Consider the following 20,517-nt stretch of genomic DNA (forward strand, 5'->3'; position numbering starts at 1 on the left):
CCAACCCCTTCAGCTCTGGGATTAACCTAGTGAATCTCCTCTGCACACCCTCCAGTGCAAGTACGTCCTTTCTCAAGTAAGGAGACCAAAACTGAACACAATACTCCAGGTGTGGCCTCACTAACACCTTATACAATTGCAACATAACCTCCCTAGTCTTAAACTCCATCCCTCTAGCAATGAAAGACAAAATTCCATTTGCCTTCTTAATCACCTGCTGCACCTGGAAACCAACTTTCTGTGACTCATGCACTAGCACACCCAGGTCTCTCTGCACAGCGGCATGCTTTAATATTTTATCGTTTAAATAATAATCCCGTTTGCTGTTATTCCTACCAAAATGGATAACCTCACATTTGTCAACATTGTATTCCATCTGCCAGACACTAGCCCATTCACTTAACCTATCCAAATCCCTCTGCAGACTTCCAGTATCCTCTTCACTTTTCCACTCATCTTAAGTGTCATCTGCAAACTTGGACACATTGCCCTTGGTCCCCAACTCCAAATCATCTATGTAAATTGTGAACAATTGTGGGCCCAACACGGATCCCTGAAGGACATCACTAGCTACTGATTGCCAACCAGAGAAACACCCATTAATCCCCACTCTTTGCTTTCTATTAATTAACCAATCCTCTATCCATGCTACTACTTTACCCTTAATGCCATGCATCTTTATCTTATGCAGCAACCTTTTGTGTGGCACCTTGTCAAAGGCTTTCTGGAAATCCAGATATACCACATCCATTAGCTCCCCGTTATCTACTGCACTGGTAATGTCCTCAAAAAATTCCACTACATTAGTTAGGCACGGCCTGCCCTTTACGAACCCATGCTGCCTCTGCCCAATGGGACAATTTCTATCCAGATGCCTCGCTATTTCTTCCTTGATGATAGATTCCAGCATCTTCCCTATTACCGAAGTTAAGCTCACTGGCCTATAATTTCCTGCTCTCTGCCTACCTCCTTTTTTAAACAGTGGTGTCACGTTTGCTAATTTCCAATCCACCGGGACCACCCCAGAGTCTAGTGAATTTTGGTAAATCATCATGAGTGCATCTGCCCTGCTTCAAGAAGACCACCATAATACCAGTGCCAAAGAAGAACCAGGCAACAGGCCTCAATGACTACCGTCCAGTGGCCCTGACATCAATCATAATGAAGTGATTTGAGGGTCAGAACACAGGAGGGAGATAGAGAACCTAGCGGAGTGATGCAACGACAATAATCTCTCCCTCAATGCCAGCAACACTAAAGAACTGGTCACTGACTTCAGGAAGCAAAGTACTATACATACCCCTGTCAGCATCAACAGGGCCGAGGTGGAAATGGTTGACAGCTTCAAATTCCTAGGTGTGCACATCACCAGATATCTGTCCTGGTCCACCCACATTGACACTACCACCAAGAAAGCACAACAGCTCCTATTCTTCCTCAGGAAATTATGACATTTCAACATGTCCACATTGACTCTTACCAATTTTTACAGATGCACCATAGAAAGCATCCTATCTGGCTGCATCACAGCCTGATATGGCAATTGCTCAGTCCAAGACCGCAAGCAACGTCAGAGAGTCGTGACCACCGCCCAGTCCATCACATGAACATAGAACGTACAGTGCAGAAGGAGGCAGTTCGGTCCATCGATGCTATCCACTTGTGCTGGGACTCCAGGGCTGGAATTGAAAATAAAAAACAATTTGACAGGATGTGAGGTTTGCTGGCTGGGCCAGCATTTATTGCCCAGATGGTATTGCCAGATGTTTCTGTAAGAACAGAGAAGATGGTAAAAGAGGGGGGAGTGTGGCATTGTTAATCAAGGAAAGTATTACAGCGGTAGAAAGGACGTTTGAGGACTCGTCTACTGAGGTAGTATGGGCCGAGGTTAGGAACAGGAGAGGAGAGGTCACCCTGTTGGGAGTTGTCTATGGACCTCCGAATAGTTCCAGAGATGTAGAGGAAAGGATAGCATAGATCATTCTCTACAGGAGCGAGAGTAACAGGGTAGTTGTTATGGGGGACTTTAACTTTCCAAATATTGACTGGAAATACTATAGTTCGAGTACTATAGATGGGTCAGTTTTTGTGCAGTGTGCGCAGGAGGGTTTTCTGACAGTATGTAGACAGGCCAACAAGGGGCGATGCCACATTGGATTTGGTACTGGGTAATGAACCCGGCCAGGTGTTAGATTTAGATGTAGGTGAGCACTTTGGTGATAGTGATCACAATTCGGTTATGTTTACTTTAGCGATGGGCAGGGATAGGTATATACCGCAAGGCAAGAATTATAGCTGGGGGAAAGGCAATTATGATGCTATTCGGCAAGATTTAGGATGTATAGGATGGGGAAGGAAACTGCAGGGGATGGGTACAATCAAAATGTGGAGCTTTTTCAAGGAACAGCTACTGCGTGTCCTTGATAAGTATGTACCTGTCAGGCAGGGAGGAAGTTGTCGAGCAAGGGAACCGTGGTTTACTAAGGAATTTGAAGCACTTGTCAAGAGGAAGAAGAAGGCTTATGTTAGGATGAGACATGAAGGCTCAGTTAGGGCACTTGAGAGTTACAAGTTAGCCAGGAAGGACCTAAAGGGAGAGTTAAGAAGAGCGAGGAGAGGACACGAAAAGTCGCTGGCGGATAGGATCAAGGAAAACCCTAAGGCTTTCCATAGGTATATCAGGAACAAAAGAATGACTAGAGTAAGATTAGGGCCAATCAAGGATTGTAGTGGAAAGTGGTTTGTGGAATCAGAGCAGATAGGGGGAAGCGTTAAATGGATATTTTTCGTCAGTGTTTACACTGCAGAAAGACAATGTTGTCGAGGAGAATACTCAGGTACAGTTGACCAGGCTAGATGGGATTGAGGTTCATAAGGAGGAGGTGTTAGCAATTTTGGAAAGTGTAAAAATAGATAAGTCCCCTGGGCCAGATGGGATTTATCCTAGGATTCTCAGGGAAGCCAGGGAAGAGATTGCAGAGCCTTTGTCCTTGATCTTTATGTCGTCTTTGTCGACAGGAATAGTGCCGGAAGACTGGAGAATAGCAAATATTGTCCCCTTGTTCAAGAAGGGGAGTAGAGACAACCCTGGTAATTATAGACCTGTGAGCCTTACTTCGGTTATGGGTAAAATGTTGGAAAAGGTTATAAGAGATAGGGTTTATAATCATCTTGAAAAGAACAAGTTGATTAGCGATAGTCAACACGGTTTTGTGAAGGGTAGGTCATGCCTCACAAACCTTCTTGAGTTTTTTTGAGAAGGTGACCAAACAGGTGGATGAGGGTGTAGAAATATGGGCTAGTAAATTTGCAGATGACACGAAGGTCGTTGAGTTGTCGATAGTGCTGAAGGATGTTATAGGTTACAGAGGGACATAGATAAGCTGCAGAGCTGGGCTGAGAGGTGGCAGATGGAGTTTAATGCGGAAAAGTGTGAGGTGGTTCACTTTGGAAGGAGTAACAGGAATGCAGAGTACTGGGCTAATGGCAAGATTCTTGGTAGTGTAGATGAACAGAGAGATCTCGGCATCCAGGTACATAAATCCCTGAAAGTTGTCACCCAGGTTAATAGGGCTGTTAAGAAGGCATATGGTGTGCTAGCCTTTATCAGTAGGGGGATTGAGTTTTGGAGCCACAAGGTCATGCTGCAGCTATACAAAACTCTGGTGTGGCCGCACCTGGAGTACTTCGTGCAGTTCTGGGGCGAAATTCTCGGACCCCCAGCAGGGTCGGAGGATCGCCTGGGGCCGCCGAAAATCCCACCCCCGCCGTGGCAGAGATTCTCCGCCACCCGGGAAGTGGTGGGGGAGGGAATCACGCCACTCCGATCGGTGAGGCCCCTGCTGCGATTCTGCGGCCCGCGATGGGCCGAAATCCCGCCGCTGGGAGGCCTCTCCCGCCGCCGAGGTTTGAACCACCTCTGGTGGCAGCGGGATTGGCGGCGCGACCGGGACTCCGGGGTCCTGGGGGGGCGCGGGGCGATCAGACCCCAGGGGGTGCCCCCACGGTGGCCAGGCCCGCAATCGGGGCCCCCCGATCAGGGAACGAGCCAGTGCCCTGGGGGCACTCTTTCTCCTCCGCTTCCGCCATGGTGGAAACCCACAGCGCACATGCGCCGGTGGTGACGTCAGCGGCAGCTGGCCGGGCAGCGGGCCTGAAAGGCCGCTGGCGCCGGTTTTTGCGCCAGTCGGCATGGTGCCAACCGCTCCGGCGCGGGGCTAGCCCCCAAAGGTGCGGAGAATACCGCACCTTTGGGTAGGCCCGACCCCGGAGCGGTTGCCGCCACTCCCCTACGCCGGGACCCCCCGTGCCGCCGGGTAGGGGAGAATCCCGCCCCTGGTCACCACATTATAGGAAGGATGTGGAAGCTTTGGAAAGGGTTCAGATGAGATTTACTAGGATGTTGCCTGGTATGGAGGGAAGGTCTTACGAGGAAAGGCTCAGGGACTAGAAGTTGTTTTCGTTAGAGAGGAGAAGGCTGAGAGGTGACTTAATAGAGACATACAAGATAGTCAGAGGGTTAGATAGGGTGGACAGTGCGAGTCTTTTTCCTCGGATGGTGATGACCAACACGAGGGGACATAGCTTTAAATTGAAGGGTGATAGATATAGGACAGATGTCAGAGGCAGTTTCTTTACTCAGAGAGTAGTAGGGGTGTGGAACGCCCTGGCTGCAACAGTAGTAGACTCGGCAACTTTAACGGCATTTAAGTGGTCACTGGATAGACATATGGATGAAAATGGAATAGTGTAGGTCAGATAGGCTTCAGATGGTTTCACAGTGCAAAAAAAGAAGAAAAATGTAAAATTGTAGAATATCCCTTTATTACAAAGTTACAGAAACACACATAGATCCAGAAATTTGTTGTGAACGTCAGGATTCTGTCAGATTACTTCTTCCGACAGCATAGAATTAGGGATTGGGATTTGTTAGGTTTTCCAGAACCTCCACTCTCGTAGCTTTAACCGATTCTCGATAAGTACTCACTTGTTCTGCAGCAACTTTCTTCTACAAAAAGATTTTTAAAATGCAAATAAGCAGCAGCATTTAGATCAGTGCTGAGCAACCTAGACCATTGGAGTGGCCACCTCACTGGGCTGCAAGACTGAAATCAGGCTTGTTCACTACATAAACAAGATTAAATACATTTAAGGCACACAAAATATTTCATAATGAGATAAACATGAAATAAAGACTATTAACTTAAAATGGTTTAAAAAAACCTCAATATTTACACTTTCGGGAGCGCATAGCTCTCACGGTCATCAGCACACACCTCACTTGCCCTCGCTTTTCGTGCAGATCACACCGAGGAAAAAATACGCTGATGGAAACCCGCACATGGACAAGTCATGGCCACACTCAGAACCCAGATGAGCTACATGTGGTCTCCGGGCGACAGGCTGTCCACCATGGTTTTAGATGTCCCAGTCCAACAAAGTAATTGGTCAGTGCTGACACTTTGTATGTCAGGTGTGGGGGCACCTTACTCAGACTGTTTTTGTCTGGACAATACATTTCCTACTCACTTTAGCCATCTGAAGTCAACAACTTCAATACAGAGTAAAGCTCCCTCTACACCGTCCCCAACAAACACTCCCAGGACTGGTACAGCACAGGGGTAAAGCTCCCAGGACAGGTAGAGCGCGGGGTGAGATACAGAGGGCGCGATCTACCGACCGCAATGCGCACGAGTGAAAGAGAAACCAGCTGGTAGATCCAGGGAGTGGCCCCCCGCGAGTTCCCAGCAGCCTTTTACGCCATGCAGGATATACCAAAGTCCTGTAAAGCATCGGAATCAGAATCCCGCCCAAAAGGGGTTTGACGAAATGGCATACTCCTCAGTAGGTTTCAAACCTACTTCGGCGACCCTCCCCGGGATCTACCAGCCTCCCCAGTAAAGCTGCAGCCGGGTGCCATCCAGTACTGGTCCACACAAACATGGACCACGTGGAACAGCACCTGGGGTATACCCCAGGCCATCGTAGGCCCTGGGCTGGCCAGGGCGGTTCTCTGCCCGTCTCCCTAGAATGCTGGCACCTTGGCACTGGTAAGGTGCCATGGGCGCAATACCAAGTTGGCAGGAGCACTGCAAGGATGCCAGTGAAAGTGTGCCAGTGTGGCACTACCAAGGATCAGGTGTCGAGGGGGCCATGCCCATGAAAGGAGGGTGGAGGGCATGTAAGCAAGAGCCTCTGGGAGGTTGGGGCCCCAGGGATCACATAGTAGGGTAAATGTCCAGGTTTGTGGAGGAGTGACATTGCCCATGGCTGGGTCACCCACAAGCTCACTTAGAGATCGGGAGACCCTTTCAGAAAGGCGGCCCGATCGGAATTCCCAAGCTGAAAAAAATTCAGAGGGCACAATTTAATGGAAATTTTCTAAGTAGGGTATTGAGAGGGAACTGCCACGACTTCCCTGGCGCTGTTCCCGGCAAGGTGGTCACCACCATAAAAACTGGCCCATTTAACGAGGCCCCACAGGATTCATGCCAAAAATCATGGTTCGTCATCTCGACTGGGACTGTGCTCACCAGCCCCCTGTCAACACGTGACAGCAGCACCTCTCCTGAACGGCCAACACCGCTCCACTCAGTCCTGCTGACAGAGACCAGCCCCATGCTTTGGTGACACCGAGCTGGGGCAAAGGAGGCCAGCCGAAATGCCCTGTTCCCCCGAGCGTCAGCCACAGATGAGGAAGTGGCAGCAGCCGTCAAGCTTGGGGAGCGTAACCAGGAGGACTGGCACCCAGTGTAAGGTCAACAACATCCACCGGGCTGCTAAGGTCCTCCAATCGTACTCCGCAAGCCCCCCTCCCATAAGACATCTCCCCCAGGCACACCCCACCCACCCCTCACCCCCATCTCCCAGGAGGACACCTCGGAAGAGAGCTGTGAGGGTGCCACCAAAGAAGCAGCACAGCTGTCATCCCCACCCTCCACCAGCGCAGAGACACAAATCAGTGGCAACTATCCTGGCCACACTTCTGGGCACACTCTGGTGAGAACCACAAAGTTGCTGATGCACACCTGGAGGCAGGAATGCCCAGGCAAGACGGCATTCGGCGATCTGCTGGTTCCCAGCCAGATGCTGAGCATCTGGAACAGGTTTACACAATACAGACGATGGGATGCGGCCGTGATATTGAGGGGTTGTCAGCTGTGATATTGAGGGGGATGTCAACAACCCTCCAGCAGGTCCATAGCCGATTGTAGGAGGTGCAGATGGTACAGGTGTGGGAGATGGCACTGGCAATACGTAGAACTGAGACCAACACTGCTAGGACAGACCACAGTGGAGTGCCTGGTGCACATTGTCAGCAGCATTAGTGGAGGTGTCCAAGGCATGGCTCAGTGATGGCCGTGGCCGCGGTAGAATGTTCGGTGCGCTGGAGGATGTGACCCAGTACCAGGCAAACCTTGATGAGGCACTGCTAGACATGTCCCGGTCTCAGATGGGAATGCCCAAGGCTCTGCAGGCTTGTCGCGGTTGTAGGTGACCATTGACGGGGCACTGCAGAGCACTGGGGAGCATCACCGAGGGCGTTGGGACGATGCTGCAAACACTGGGGAGTCACCAGGGCTGGCAGAGTCAGATGATGCAGCGGCTCGGATCGGTTGCCCTTCCATCCGGAGGTGAACCCCAGGGCCCTATTGCCCCTCTGTTCCGAGGTGAACCCCAGGGCCCATGGGCACTGACCTGGAGGCAGTGCTGGGTGCTAACCCACAGAGTGGTGACGTCATCCACCAGTGCCCCAAAGTTCCACCCATCCAACAACACTGCTTAAACATCCATTTCTTAAAGGTACTCTCACACGACACACCAATTGGGGCAAAAGCACAAAATGAAGCAGCACCTAATGTTGGGGATATCGATCTTAGCAAACCCAGACACCAGAGTGCAAGACTTTGATTTTGCAGACTTGGCTGCGACCTCACAGTCTTCCAAAAGTATGCCGACACTGGATGTTTCACCAGGTGATGGGCATGCAACTCAGCATGCGGGCACAGCCATGGATCAACCAAAACTCATCAGTCCAGCTAAGGTTCCAAAAGCCGCTATGGTGGAGGATGTGCCCAGGTCAGCCTGCACAGCAGACGATCCACAAGACTATTTGTCCCATGGCAGTCCAGCGGCATGACAGGTGCCACCAAAGCAAAAAAACAAAAAGAAAAGATCAAAAGATCCCTCCCATATGGCCACAAGACAAAGGAGCAGGATTTGGCCACTTGGCCCATCGAGTCTTCTCCGCCATTCAATCATGGCTGATATTTTTCTCATCCCCATTCTCCTGCCTTCTCCCCATAACCCTGATCCCCTATTGATCAAGAACCTATCTATCTCGGTCTTAAAGACAGTGATTTGGCCTCCACAGCACTCTGTGGCAAAGAGTTCGACAGATTCACCACCATTCTATCCAGGCCTCGCAGTATCCTGCAAGTTTCAATCAGATCCCCCCTCATCCTTCTAAACTCCAACGAGTACAGACCCAGAGTCCTCAACTGTTCCTCAAACGACAAATGTGCATCCCACCTTCTGGAACTTTTAACGTTTGTATTCAAATATAACTGTTTTACAAAACATGATCAGCTTTGTCATTTTATACATGTCATATATGCAGATGCACTTGTGCATCACACAACATATGAACGTGTCTCTGATGCACAGCTTATTGGACATTCACAATGTTGTCTTTCATTTCCTGTGGCTCTGTTCTAATTATGGCAATCAGTGAATTTTCCCTTCTTGCTTTGTTATCTATGTTCTATGGAATTCTATGTTGCCCGTGCCACGTGATAGTGAGATGAGGAATAGGGAGAGAGAGCAATTAAACACGTGGCTACAGGGATGGTGCAGGCGGGAGGGATTCAGATTTCTGGATAACTGGGGCTCTTTCTGGGGAAGGTGGGACCTCTATAGACAGGATGGTCTACATCTGAACCTGAGGGGCACCAATATCCTGGGGGGGAGATTTGTTAGTGCTCTTTGGGGGGGTTTAAACTAATTCAGCAGGGGCATGGGAACCTGGATTGTAGTTTTGGGGTACGGGAGATTGAGAGTATAGAGGTCAGGAGCACAGATTTGACTTCGCAGGAGGGTGCCAGTGTTCAGGTAGGTGGTTTGAAGTGTGTCTACTTCAATGCCAGGAGTATACGAAATAAGGTAGGGGAACTGGCAGCATGGGTTGGTACCTGGGACTTCGATGTTGTGGCCATTTCAGAGACATGGATAGAGCAGGGACAGGAATGGTTGTTGCAGGTTCCGGGGTTTAGGTGTTTTAGTAAGCTCAGAGAAGGGGGCAAAAGAGGGGGAGGTGTGGCGCTGCTAGTCAAGGACAGTATTACGGTGGTGGAAAGGATGCTAGATGGGGACTCTTCTTCTGAGGTAGTATGGGCTGAGGTTAGAAACAGGAAAGGAGAGGTCACCCTGTTGGGAGTTTTCTATAGGTCACCTAATAGTTCTAGGGATGTAGAGGAAAGGATGGCGAAGATGATTCTGGAAAAGAGCGAAAGTAACAGGGTAGTTGTTATGGGAGACTTTAACTTTCCAAATATTGACTGGAAAAGATATAGTTCGAGTACATTAGATGGGTCATTCTTTGTACAATGTGTGCAGGAGGGTTTCCTGACACAATATGTTGACAGGCCAACAAGAGGCGAGGCCACATTGGATTTGGTTTTGGGTAATGAACCAGGCCAGGTGTTAGATCTGGAGGTAGGTGAGCACTTTGGAAACAGTGACCACAATTCGGTGACCTTTACATTAGTGATGGAAAGGGATAAGTATACCCCGCAGGGCAAGAGTTATAGCTGGGGGAAGGGCAATTATGATGCCATTAGACATGACTTAGGATGTGTTGGTTGGAGAAGTAGGCTGCAAGGGTTGGGCACACTGGATATGTGGAGCTTGTTCAAGGAACAGCTATTGCATGTTCTTGATAAGTACGTACCAGTCAGGCAGGGAGGAAGGGGTCGAGCGAGGGAACCGTGGTTTACCAAAGAAGTGGAATCTCTTGTTAAGAGGAAGAAGGAGGCCTATGTGAAGATGAGGCGTGAAGTTTCAGTTGGGGCGCTTGATAGTTACAAGGAAGCGAGGAAGGATCTAAAGAGAGAGCTGAGACGAGCAAGGAGGGGACATGAGAAGTCTTTGGCAGGTATGATCAAGGAAAACCCAAAAGCTTTCTATAGGTATGTCAGGAATAAAAGAATGACTAGGGTAAGAGTAGGGCCAGTCAAGGACAGTGGTGGGAAGTTGTGTGTGGAGGCTGAGGAGATAAGCGAGATACTAAATGAATACTTTTCGTCAGTATTCACTCAAGAAAAAGATAATATTGTGGAGGAGAATGCTGAGACCCAGGCTATTAGAATAGATGGCATTGAGGTGCGTAGGGAAGAAGTGTTGGCAATTCTGGACAAGGTGAAAATAGATAAGTCCCCGGGGCCAGATGGGATTTATCCTAGGATTCTCTGGGAAGCCAGGGAAGAGATTGCTGAGCCTTTGGCTTTGATTTTTAGGTCATCATTGGCTACAGGAATAGTGCCAGAGGACTGGAGGATAGCAAATGTGGTCCCTTTGTTCAAGAAGGGGAGTAGAGATAACCCCGGTAACTATCGGCCGGTGAGCCTAACGTCTGTGGTGGGTAAAGTCTTGGAGAGGATTATAAAAGATACAATTTATAATCATCTAGATAGGAATAATATGATTAGGGACAGTCAGCATGGTTTTGTGAAGGGTAGGTCATGCCTCACAAACCTTATCGAGTTCTTTGAGAAGGTGACTGAACAGGTAGACGAGGGTAGAGCAGTTGATGTGGTGTATATGGATTTCAGTAAAGCGTTTGATAAGGTTCCCCACGGTCGGCTATTGCAGAAAATACGGAGGCTGGGGATTGAGGGTGATTTAGAGATGTGGATCAGAAATTGGCTAGTTGAAAGAAGACAGAGAGTGGTACTTGATGGGAAATGTTCAGAATGGAGTTCAGTTACGAGTGGCGTACCACAAGGATCTGTTCTGGGGCCGTTGCTGTTTGTCATTTTTATAAATGACCTAGAGGAGGGCGCAGAAGGATGGGTGAGTAAATTTGCAGACGATACTAAAGTCGGTGGAGTTGTAGACAGTGCAGAAGGATGTTGCAGGTTACAGAGTGACATAGATAAGCTGCAGAGCTGGGCTGAGAGGTGGCAAATGGAGTTTAATGTGGAGAAGTGTGAGGTGATTCACTTTGGAAAGAATAACAGAAATGCGGAATATTTGGCTAATGGTAAAATTCTTGGTAGTGTGGATGAGCAGAGGGATCTCGGTGTCCATGTACATAGATCCCTGAAAGTTGCCACCCAGGTTGATAGGGTTGTGAAGAAGGCCTATGGTGTGTTGGCCTTTATTGGTAGAGGGATTGAGTTCCGGAGCCATGAGGTCATGTTGCAAAACTCTAGTACGGCCGCATTTGGAGTATTGCGTACAGTTCTGGTCGCCTCATTATAGGAAGGACGTGGAAGCTTTGGAACGGGTGCAGAGGAGATTTACCAGGATGTTGCCTGGTATGGAGGGAAAATCTTATGAGGAAAGGCTGATGGACTTGAGGTTGTTTTCGTTAGAGAGAAGAAGGTTAAGAGGTGACTTAATAGAGGCATACAAAATGATCAGAGGGTTAGATAGGGTGGACAGCGAGAACCTTCTCCCGCGGATGGAGGTGGCTAGCACGAGGGGACATAGCCTTAAATTGAGGGGTAATAGATATAGGACAGAGGTCAGAGGTGGGTTTTTTACGCAAAGAGTGGTGAGGCCGTGGAATGCCCTACCTGCAACAGTAGTGAACTCGCCAACATTGAGGGCATTTAAAAATTTATTGGATAAGCATATGGATGATAAGGGCATAGTGTAGGTTAGATGGCCTTTCGATTTTTTCCATGTCGGTGCAACATCGAGGGCCGAAGGGCCTGTACTGCGCTGTATCGTTCTATGTTCTATGTTCTATTGCTTAGAGTCGCCAGGTATCAAATGATACCACCACAAGTTTCAACCGGCTATCGATCAAAGAGCCAAACACCAGTTAGTTAGTTCAAGGTCAATTAGTCATCTTCAGTTGATGGTCACATGAGCTGGATGTCCAGGGAGTGGAACCCTTTCCTGTTGATGTGGGGCACTACCAGACAGCCAGGTGAGTACAAGGCAACACGAGTGCCTTCTGATAGCCCCTGGACCTGGGGCATCCAGTCTACGGTGGTGAATCCTGCTGCCCAGGTATCTTGTTCAGCCTGGTCCATGTCAAACGTAATACGGTTTGCTGCCCAGGCAAACTTGTAGGCTGGAGCTTGTATGATACCACACAAGTCCCCGCTTGAACCCTGGAATGATCCTGTGGTGTACAGTTTCAAAGCTGCAGTGACCATGACAGGATTGGGTATTCTTCTCCACAAGGTGCCAAGTCCCCAAGGACATGGCACAGGTGCCGAACCGTCACCTTGAGGCAAAGCCTCCTGTGGTATGCAGTGTTAGGTCATCTGCTTGAAGGACCAGTGATCCTTTTACATGTTGGGCCATGGCGGGCCTCCTGCTCTGGATCCCTCCCTGGCTTGATGGGAGGCCGGGTCCACAAGGTGTGGGGCCATGCATCCCCGTCCATGCATCCCCGGACACAGCAGAAATTCCCGGCAAAGTCCACCACAAATGAACTTGGAAATGTCTCCTTTAAATTCAGCCTAGAGTAAAAGCTCCCTCTACTGCAATCTTATTGTACCAATATCAAGTGAATTGAATCTCCTCCCAAGCCCCCTGTTTCATCTCCTTTACACTAAAAGAGCACACACCATGTACAAGGTCAGCCGTTCCATTTCCAATCTGAAGAACTCTTCTACAGTCAGATCTAAAACATCAGCTTTCAAAGCAAGGAATGCACAAGCTGGAGAGTGACGTTGATGTTCCAACCTGTTGGGAAAGGTGGAGGAGGAAAAAGGAAAAGAATATAATAAAAATTAGTCATGAGAAAACACAACCTTAACTCCTCCCCCACCAATGGCCAGACCAGAAAACGACCCCCCACCCCCTCCCTTGCCGATTTGAGTCACAAATCTTGAAGGAAAATTACTTGTGCAATGTCTCAGAATAGCAGATGAAAATGAGGGAACTAAATGTAATAACTCCTAATTTGCAAATGACATATGGGTGGGAGGGGTAGCTACGTGGAGGATGCAGAGATGCTTCAGTAGGATATGGACAAGTTGAGCGAATGGATGGCAGATGCAGTGTAATTTTGACAATTGGAAGAGAAATTGTCAGGGTGGCTATAGATTGGAAGGTGCAGAAATGTGCAACGAGACTTGGGTGTCATTGTACATGAGTCCTGAAGGTATGCAGTGCCTCAGGCGATAAAGACGACAAATGTTATGTTGGTCTTCATTGCGAGAGGATTTGAATACAGGAACAGGGATGTCTTATATACAAGGCCTTGGTGAGGCCACATTTAGAATATTGTGTGCAGTTTTGATCTCCTTGTCGGAGGATGGATGGTCTGGTATGTGGAACTTTGACAATAGCCCATAACTTACATACCCTGGGCTGGTTTAGCACAGTGGGCTAAATAGCTGTCTTTTAAAGCAGACCAAGGCAGCCCATTTGCACGGGTTCAATTTTTCACAGTAACTTCATTTGAAGAATACTTGTGGCAATAAGCGATTTTCATTTTCATTTTTAATTTCTTGCACCAGAGGGAGTGCAGCGATGGTTTACCAGACTGATTCCTGGGATGGAGAGACTGATGTATGAGCAGAAATGGAGTCAGGATTGTAGTTGCTGGAAAAATTAGCAGCGGGGGCCCCGGGGGGGGGGGGGGTCAGCCTCACGAAAACCTATAATTCCAACAGGACTAGACAGGATAGATGCAGTAAGGATGCTCCCGATGGTGGGAGTCCAGAGCAAAGACTATTGTCTCAGGATAGCAGAGTAATTGCCCATCCGAAGTTTCAACTTCCCAGTAAATAAGTCCTTAGATGTTGACCTCTAGAAAGTGGTTGGCAGGGATGGGAGAGGGGGGAGGGTTAGTCCACCAGCACATCTCAAGTATAACACCGCAGGGTATGCAAGTTATGGGCCATTGTCAAAGTTGCACATACCAGTATAAAAAAAGGAACGAGTGCGACAGAAGACAGACTGTAGCAACTATGGCTTTCCAGAGGGTGGACATTGTTGCTCACTGGTCAGTGTCTTAGGGCTGCTGCTGTTTTTGAAATACAAAAGACAGTAAACAATAAAAAGGTTAGGAGGAGCAGGAGGATGTGGACAAATGTGAAGTGCTGCATTCTGGTCGGGATGGGTGTCGGGGGGTATAAATGGTGCACTGTCCCAAGGAAGCGACCAGAGGGTGTAAACATGTAGAAATTTTCCCAACTGCAGGACAGGTCACCACTGATCCTCGCCAGGAATTTATGCTAACCCTTGACAATATCCTGGTTAGGTCTCAGTTGGTGGATTACATATAATTCTAGTCACAGATGTCAAGGTATTGGGAGTGGACAGAATGGTCATCAGGAATGAAAGCTGTTTAGTTACTGGAGAAGCTGAAATGATCTTATCTGCTTTAAGGAGAACAAGTGGAGAAGTTTGACAGTTCCTCAATGTTTCCCTTCCCTCCCCCCCAAGCACCGTTCCTTCTGGTCCCCAGTGCTGAATGGCCTTCGTCTGATCCCAAAGCCTACGATACCTCAGCAAATCTTGATCCTGCCTATTGTGGGTGGGATTCACATTGCAACATCTCGCGAGATTGCAGTGAATCTTGCAAGGTGTTGCAAGCCGTGTAGATCCCGGGAGTGAGGTCTCCCGGCTTTCAAGGCTACGCTGTGCCGTGGTGAGCTACTTTTCCAGTGCAGTGTGGCTGTTGGATCATGCACGGTGCTTCATTTTGCTTTGAGTAGAGAACGCATGCACAGCTCTGATTTCTTCAAGCTTCATATCCATGTAAGCTGTTATGTGCCGAGTCTTAATAAATGAAAACACTGACCCAATCCCTTACTTAGCGCAGAAGTCCAAGGTATTATAACATGACATATTAAATTAGAAATCTCCCACAAGAGCAGACGATTCATTCTAGAACTCTCAAGGTGATGGCCCAGACAATGTGTCAAATGGTTGTCTCCTGCACTAAATGACACTTTAGCACAAGATGCCTAGTTAGCTGCACCTTAGCACTAAATCCCAGCTTCCCCACAGCTTCAACCAAACTCTAACCAAAATTTATTCCAATAGACTTAAGGATAAATAGATCCCCTCCCACTCCCCATCTACCAGGGTTCATCTTCAGGCTCCCAGCTTTCCAGTTCCTTCAGGCAAAAAAAGCAGGTGGCAACGTCAGGTTCATTCTCGGTTGGGCAATGTAGAAATCCAGCCTTGGCCATCTGGAGAGAAACCGTGAATCAAAACATCAACATCTGGAGACAAACCAGTCTAGACATCACAGTCAATGAAGTGACAGAGCTCACAGCTGAACTGGAAGAAAACTACTAAACCACCAGAGAGCTTCATAGCACTGGGGGTGGGGAAAGAGAGAGGAGGAACACTGCAGTTGGGGATGGGAATTACCACAACGCATGGATTTTCAATTCCACTTACAGAAGATGCAAGTAATTTCAGAGAAGTAATAGAAAACATGATATATATTGATAGTCACATGTACCAAAGTATTTTTCTGCAGCCAAGAGAACTGTACGTACAGAGTAGACAAAAGAATAATTGACATAGTACATTAACAGTGGTGCATCAACAAATAATTACAGTGCCGGAACAAGGGGCAAAACAAGAGCAGCACAGACGTCGTGAATCGTGTTCTTACAGGGAACAGATCAGTCCAAGGGAGAGTCGTTGAGGAGTCTAATAACTATGGAGAAGAAGCTGTTCCTATGTCTGTATGTGTGGGTCTTCAGACTTCTGTATCTTGTGCCTGATGAAAGGGTCTGGAAGAAGGCAATGCTTGGGTGGGAGGGGCTCTGACAATGTTGTCTGCCTTCCTGAGGCAGCGAGAGGTGTATACAGAATCAATGGGAGGGTGGCAAGCTTGTGTGATGTGTAGCCACCTGAGATGGCCACTAACGAACACAAAATGGAAGACTGCAAAGAGTGCAGGGAAAATGGACATGTTGAAGAGCAAACAGCTTGCAGAGCAATTATGTATTGAGACAATTGCAGAAACCGGTTTCCTGGGGTGGGGTGGGGTGGGGGGGGGGGGGTGGTGGTGGGGGGGTGGTGGGGGGGTCATGCTACAGTTTCTGAAGTCGATGATCAGTTTCCCTCATTGCAACCACAGATTCCAAAATTCATTAAATCCTCAATTTCTGGCAGTTTGCTTTACATATCGTCATCACACATTTCCTTTCAAAAATTCTAAACTATTCAGAGAGCATGAATCATCAAATTCTACAATGGTCTTTTCAATGCCTAATGTCTGCTTTTTGGAACGATTAAAGTAGAATTGGGCCCCATCTTTAGTAGCTCAGCTCATTTTCCCCTCAACTAATGTCTAATTTCCTGTGGGAAGTTATTGTTGAACAGGAGCGGGATTCTCCCAGCCCTTCGCCGGGCGAACAGGCCATGCCGCCCCGATGTCGGCACGCGATTCTCCGCGGTGTGGACAATCGGTGCCATTGGCGCCGGCGTGGTTGGCGGAGCGCCGGTCGCCGGCCAGTCTACGCGGCCAGCCCGCCGATTCTCCAGTCCGGATGGGCTGAGCAGCCGTAGGAAAAGAGCAGAGTCCCGCTGGCACTGTCCTAACTGTGCTGGCCCAGATGTGGGAGTGGCCCATTCACGCCGCCGTAAAACGTGTCGCGTTTACGATGGCGTGGACAGTGCTGGGGGATTGGAGAATCCCGCTCCCTGTGTCCACCCCCTTTGCGTAATATTGAAGATTCCATCAAGATTCAATAACAACTTATAAGAAAGAGGTTATTTACATAGAGTTTACAGTGCAGAAGGAGGCCATTCGGCCCATCGAGTCAGCACTGGCTCTTGGAAAGAGCACCCTACCCAAGGTCAACACCTCCACCCTATCCCCATAACCCAGTAATCCCACCTAACACTAAAGGGCAATTTTGGACACTAAGGGCAATTTAGCATGGCCAATCCACCTAACGTGCACATCTTTGGACTGTGGGAGGAAACCGGAGCACCCGGAGGAAACCCACGCACACACGGGGAGGATGTGCAGACTCCGCACAGACAGTGACCCAAGGCGGAATCGAACCTGGGACCCTGGAGTTGCGAAGCAATTATGCTATCCACAATGCTACCATGCTGCCCGGCTATGGGGAAAGAGGAGAGGTGGGATTAATTTGGTATGTTTTGCAGAAACAACATTGTCATTCAAAGAAAGATCTCTGACTTGATAACTTCCAACTAATCTGCTGTCTTTATCAGTCGATATCTTTATCAGCTGGACCAAAGTCATCCTTATGCTTTTCAAAATGGACAATTGCTGAGCTAATAAGGTGGTTGCAACTGGGCACATGCTGGCTTCCAGAGGTTTGAGCCATTCCAAATTAACAAAAAAGGCTAGCACCTCAAACACCTGAAATATAACACTCTTACAAAGCACAAATATGCCAGCCAAGATAACACAATGGCCCAGCAGGCAGTCTGCCCAGCCAACTTTGAACGGCAATCCTTCGCTGGACCTAATCTCCAATGATGGTGCTAATGGCCCAAGTATTAACTGTTCTAACATAACAGTGTCAACGGACGGGCTTCATTTAGTCAGAATTTTAAAAGAATACCGTTTAAGGATAGGTGGTGAGCAAGGAAATCACGGCAGTATAAATTGACCCCGCCCACCCCCACAAGAACAATAGAGCACAGGAACAGGCCCTCCGACCCTCCAAGACTGTACCAGTCAGGATACCAACCTTTGCAAAAACTCTCAGCACTTCCTTGTGCCGTGTCCCTCGTCCCTCTGTACCCATCCTATCCCTGTGTTTGTCAAGATGCCTTTTGAACGCCGTTAATGTATCTGCTTTCACAACCTCCCCTGGCAAAGTGTTCCAGCTCACCACCCTCTGCATAATAAATCTGCCTCACGCATCTCCTCTGAACTTTGCCCCACAGACCTCAAACCTATGCCCCCTGCTAACTGACCCCTCCACCCTGGGAAAGAGTGCCTGCTCATCCACTCTATCCATGCCTCTCAAATCTTGTAGACCTCTATCAGGTCACCGCTCAAACTCAGTCTTTCTAATGAAAACAACCCGAGTCTATTCAGCCTCTCCACATCACTAACATCCTCCAGACCAGGTAACATCCTGGTAAACCTCCTCTGCACCCTCTCCAAAGCTTCCACATCCTTCTGGTAGTGCGGCGACCAGAATTGTGCACAATATTCCAAGGTTCTGACCAAGGTTCTGTACAACTGTAGCATGACTTACCAGTTTTTATACTCAATGCCCCATCTAATGAAGGAAAGCATTCCGTCTGCTTTTTTGACTATCTTGACCACTTGTGTTGCCACCTTCAAAGATCTGTGGACCTGCACGCCCAGATCTCTGACTTTCGATGTTCCTAAGGGTTTTGCTATTTATGGTATATTTTGAAACACGGTCACAAAACTGTTTTAAAATTGCGAATCCTCCAATGTGAAAGGTTCTAGGACAATGAGATTGCAATTTAAAAGTATTTAAGCTAAACAAATGATTTGGGAGGTACAAATTGGGAGACATAACATTACAATTAACTAATTTGTCTTTTCAGTCACTTAGAGATAGGTCATAATCCAAAGGAGCACCATAAACTCCTGCTAGGGAGATCACAAGAGGACCCCAGACCTCCTCTACCCTCTACTTTTGGTAACTCACACTTACAGTAATCATTCAACATTGCAATAATGTATCCAATATCCAGATGATATTATCTGACAACAGGTCACTGGCAAAATAAAACTTACTATTCTGATTGAAGTATGGTTGTAACTTGGATTTTAGAATCAACACAAACCCAGAAACATTTAAATATTAGCCTATAGTCTTGTGGAGAGATGATTGCCTCGGCAGCCTCTAATTCTGATCAAGTCCCAGCTGAGTTTCTTCCACTTCAGGAGTTATTGAATCTGTTTGAGTTGTGCTGGAAAGTAAAGGTCTCATAGTACAGAAGCACTTTAAACTCTGCCCTGCACACAAATACAAAACAGATCAGTCAGTGTCACTCCCTGTAACATTCCCAAACTCACATTTTCAGGTGTACATCGACAGCATTCAGTAAACGGCCAGTTTCTGAAAGTAGCCAACCTGTTCTCATAGGAATACATCAACTTAGACTCCAAGAGCCAACTATCGTGATCAACCATTTTAGTAAAAAGAGCGCTTCTTCCAGCAAACCACTCCTGACTTCTGATCCAGGACTAATAACCAAATGCTACCGATCAATCAATAAGTCTGTTAAAGGAGTGGATCATTAAAACAAAGCCCTAAGTTAAACAGGCCTAAGTTAAACAGGTGGTTGTATTAGTTTTAAACCAAACATTGAATACTTTTCAAGTACCAATAAATACAATTGGGCAGAATTGAGACAACTCTTGTTCAATGATTAAGTGATCATATTTGTTGACAAGTGAGTGTAGGTACAATTATTTATATGTAGATTAGAGAGAGAAGCATCAGAAAGAGTTTAAATACTAATTGCTAACACCCTATCCCCTGAAACAATATGTCTGTGACCCATGGGTAATTATTTTCTCTCTTTTATATAGTCTTCACCAGCAGTGTAAAGATACACTTCCACAGACTTCATTAGTGAAAACAAGACATATTTATTAATAAGCTTTGAACAGCAGCCCTGTGATTGAAGCTAGCTTCCAAAATGTTTTGGTCACCATAGGGTGATTCCACACTCTGAGTTCCGATTGGCCATGCAACCCATGTGACTCTTATTCCATTGTGTTGTCCTTAAAGGGACAACCACTACATCCCTCCCCTTTTAACTCCTTTATACAATCTTCAATAAATAATTCACTCAGTCCTAAATTTTATTTACATGGGTTGGATAATTATAAAGCAAGTCTTTGAAAGGTTTTTCTGCTTCTTGTGAAACAGTGTAATTCTGCTATCTGAGATGCTTCCACAGGATCGACATTAACAGGAACTGCAATAACCCTTCTGTCTCTACTCGCTTCCAAGGAGAGATCAGTTATGTCTATAACACGTTGATCAGGTACTTTGGTGCTCACAGGTTCGAAAGCATGTTTTAATAATAACATTGACTATTGGAGCATCTTTCCACTCCTCAAGTGACCCATGGGTTTATGGGCAATCCGCTCCTCCACGTCCATTTATAAGATCATAAGACATAGGAGCAGAATTAGGCCACGGCCCATCGAGTCTGTTCCGCCATTCAATCATGGCTGATATTTTTGTCAGTGATTTGGCCTCCACAGCCTTCTGTGGCAAAGAGTTCCACAGATTCACCATGTTAGGGCTGAAAATATTCACACAAAGGCCTGAGTATAAGTAACAAAAGCAGTTTATTATGTCAGAATTCTGGGAGGGAAGGGCT

The 20,517-nt window shown here is 47.5% G+C and overlaps 1 protein-coding gene across 1 annotated transcript; it reads right to left on the bottom strand.

Moving 5' to 3' along the window:
• Positions 1 to 4,802: 4,802 nt before the first annotated feature.
• birc5b (baculoviral IAP repeat containing 5b) lies at positions 4,803 to 19,475 on the bottom strand. Its single transcript, XM_038779455.1, has 4 exons — positions 19,196 to 19,475; positions 15,277 to 15,386; positions 12,807 to 12,924; positions 4,803 to 5,008 (listed from the first exon to the last, which is right to left on the bottom strand). The coding sequence occupies exons 1-4, from the start codon at positions 19,310 to 19,312 to the stop codon at positions 4,913 to 4,915; spliced, it is 441 nt and encodes a 146-aa protein (XP_038635383.1). The 5' UTR covers positions 19,313 to 19,475; the 3' UTR covers positions 4,803 to 4,912.
• Between the last annotated feature and the right edge of the window lie 1,042 nt (positions 19,476 to 20,517).

The sequence above is a fragment of the Scyliorhinus canicula genome, chromosome 19 (assembly GCF_902713615.1).
Source record: "Scyliorhinus canicula chromosome 19, sScyCan1.1, whole genome shotgun sequence".
Lineage (NCBI taxonomy): Eukaryota > Metazoa > Chordata > Chondrichthyes > Carcharhiniformes > Scyliorhinidae > Scyliorhinus > Scyliorhinus canicula.

Excerpts from the sequence above, each read along its gene's own strand:
- birc5b (XM_038779455.1), bottom strand. The coding sequence starts at position 19,312 with ATGGTTGATCACGATAGTTGGCTCTTGGAGTCTAAGTTGATGTATTCC. Across the intron at positions 15,387-19,195 it reads GTCGATGTACACCTGAAAAT|ATGGCCAAGGCTGGATTTCT; the intron begins GTGAGTTTGGGA and ends GTTTCTCTCCAG. Across the intron at positions 12,925-15,276 it reads GAGCCTGAAGATGAACCCTG|GTTGGAACATCAACGTCACT; the intron begins GTAGATGGGGAG and ends CTTTCCCAACAG.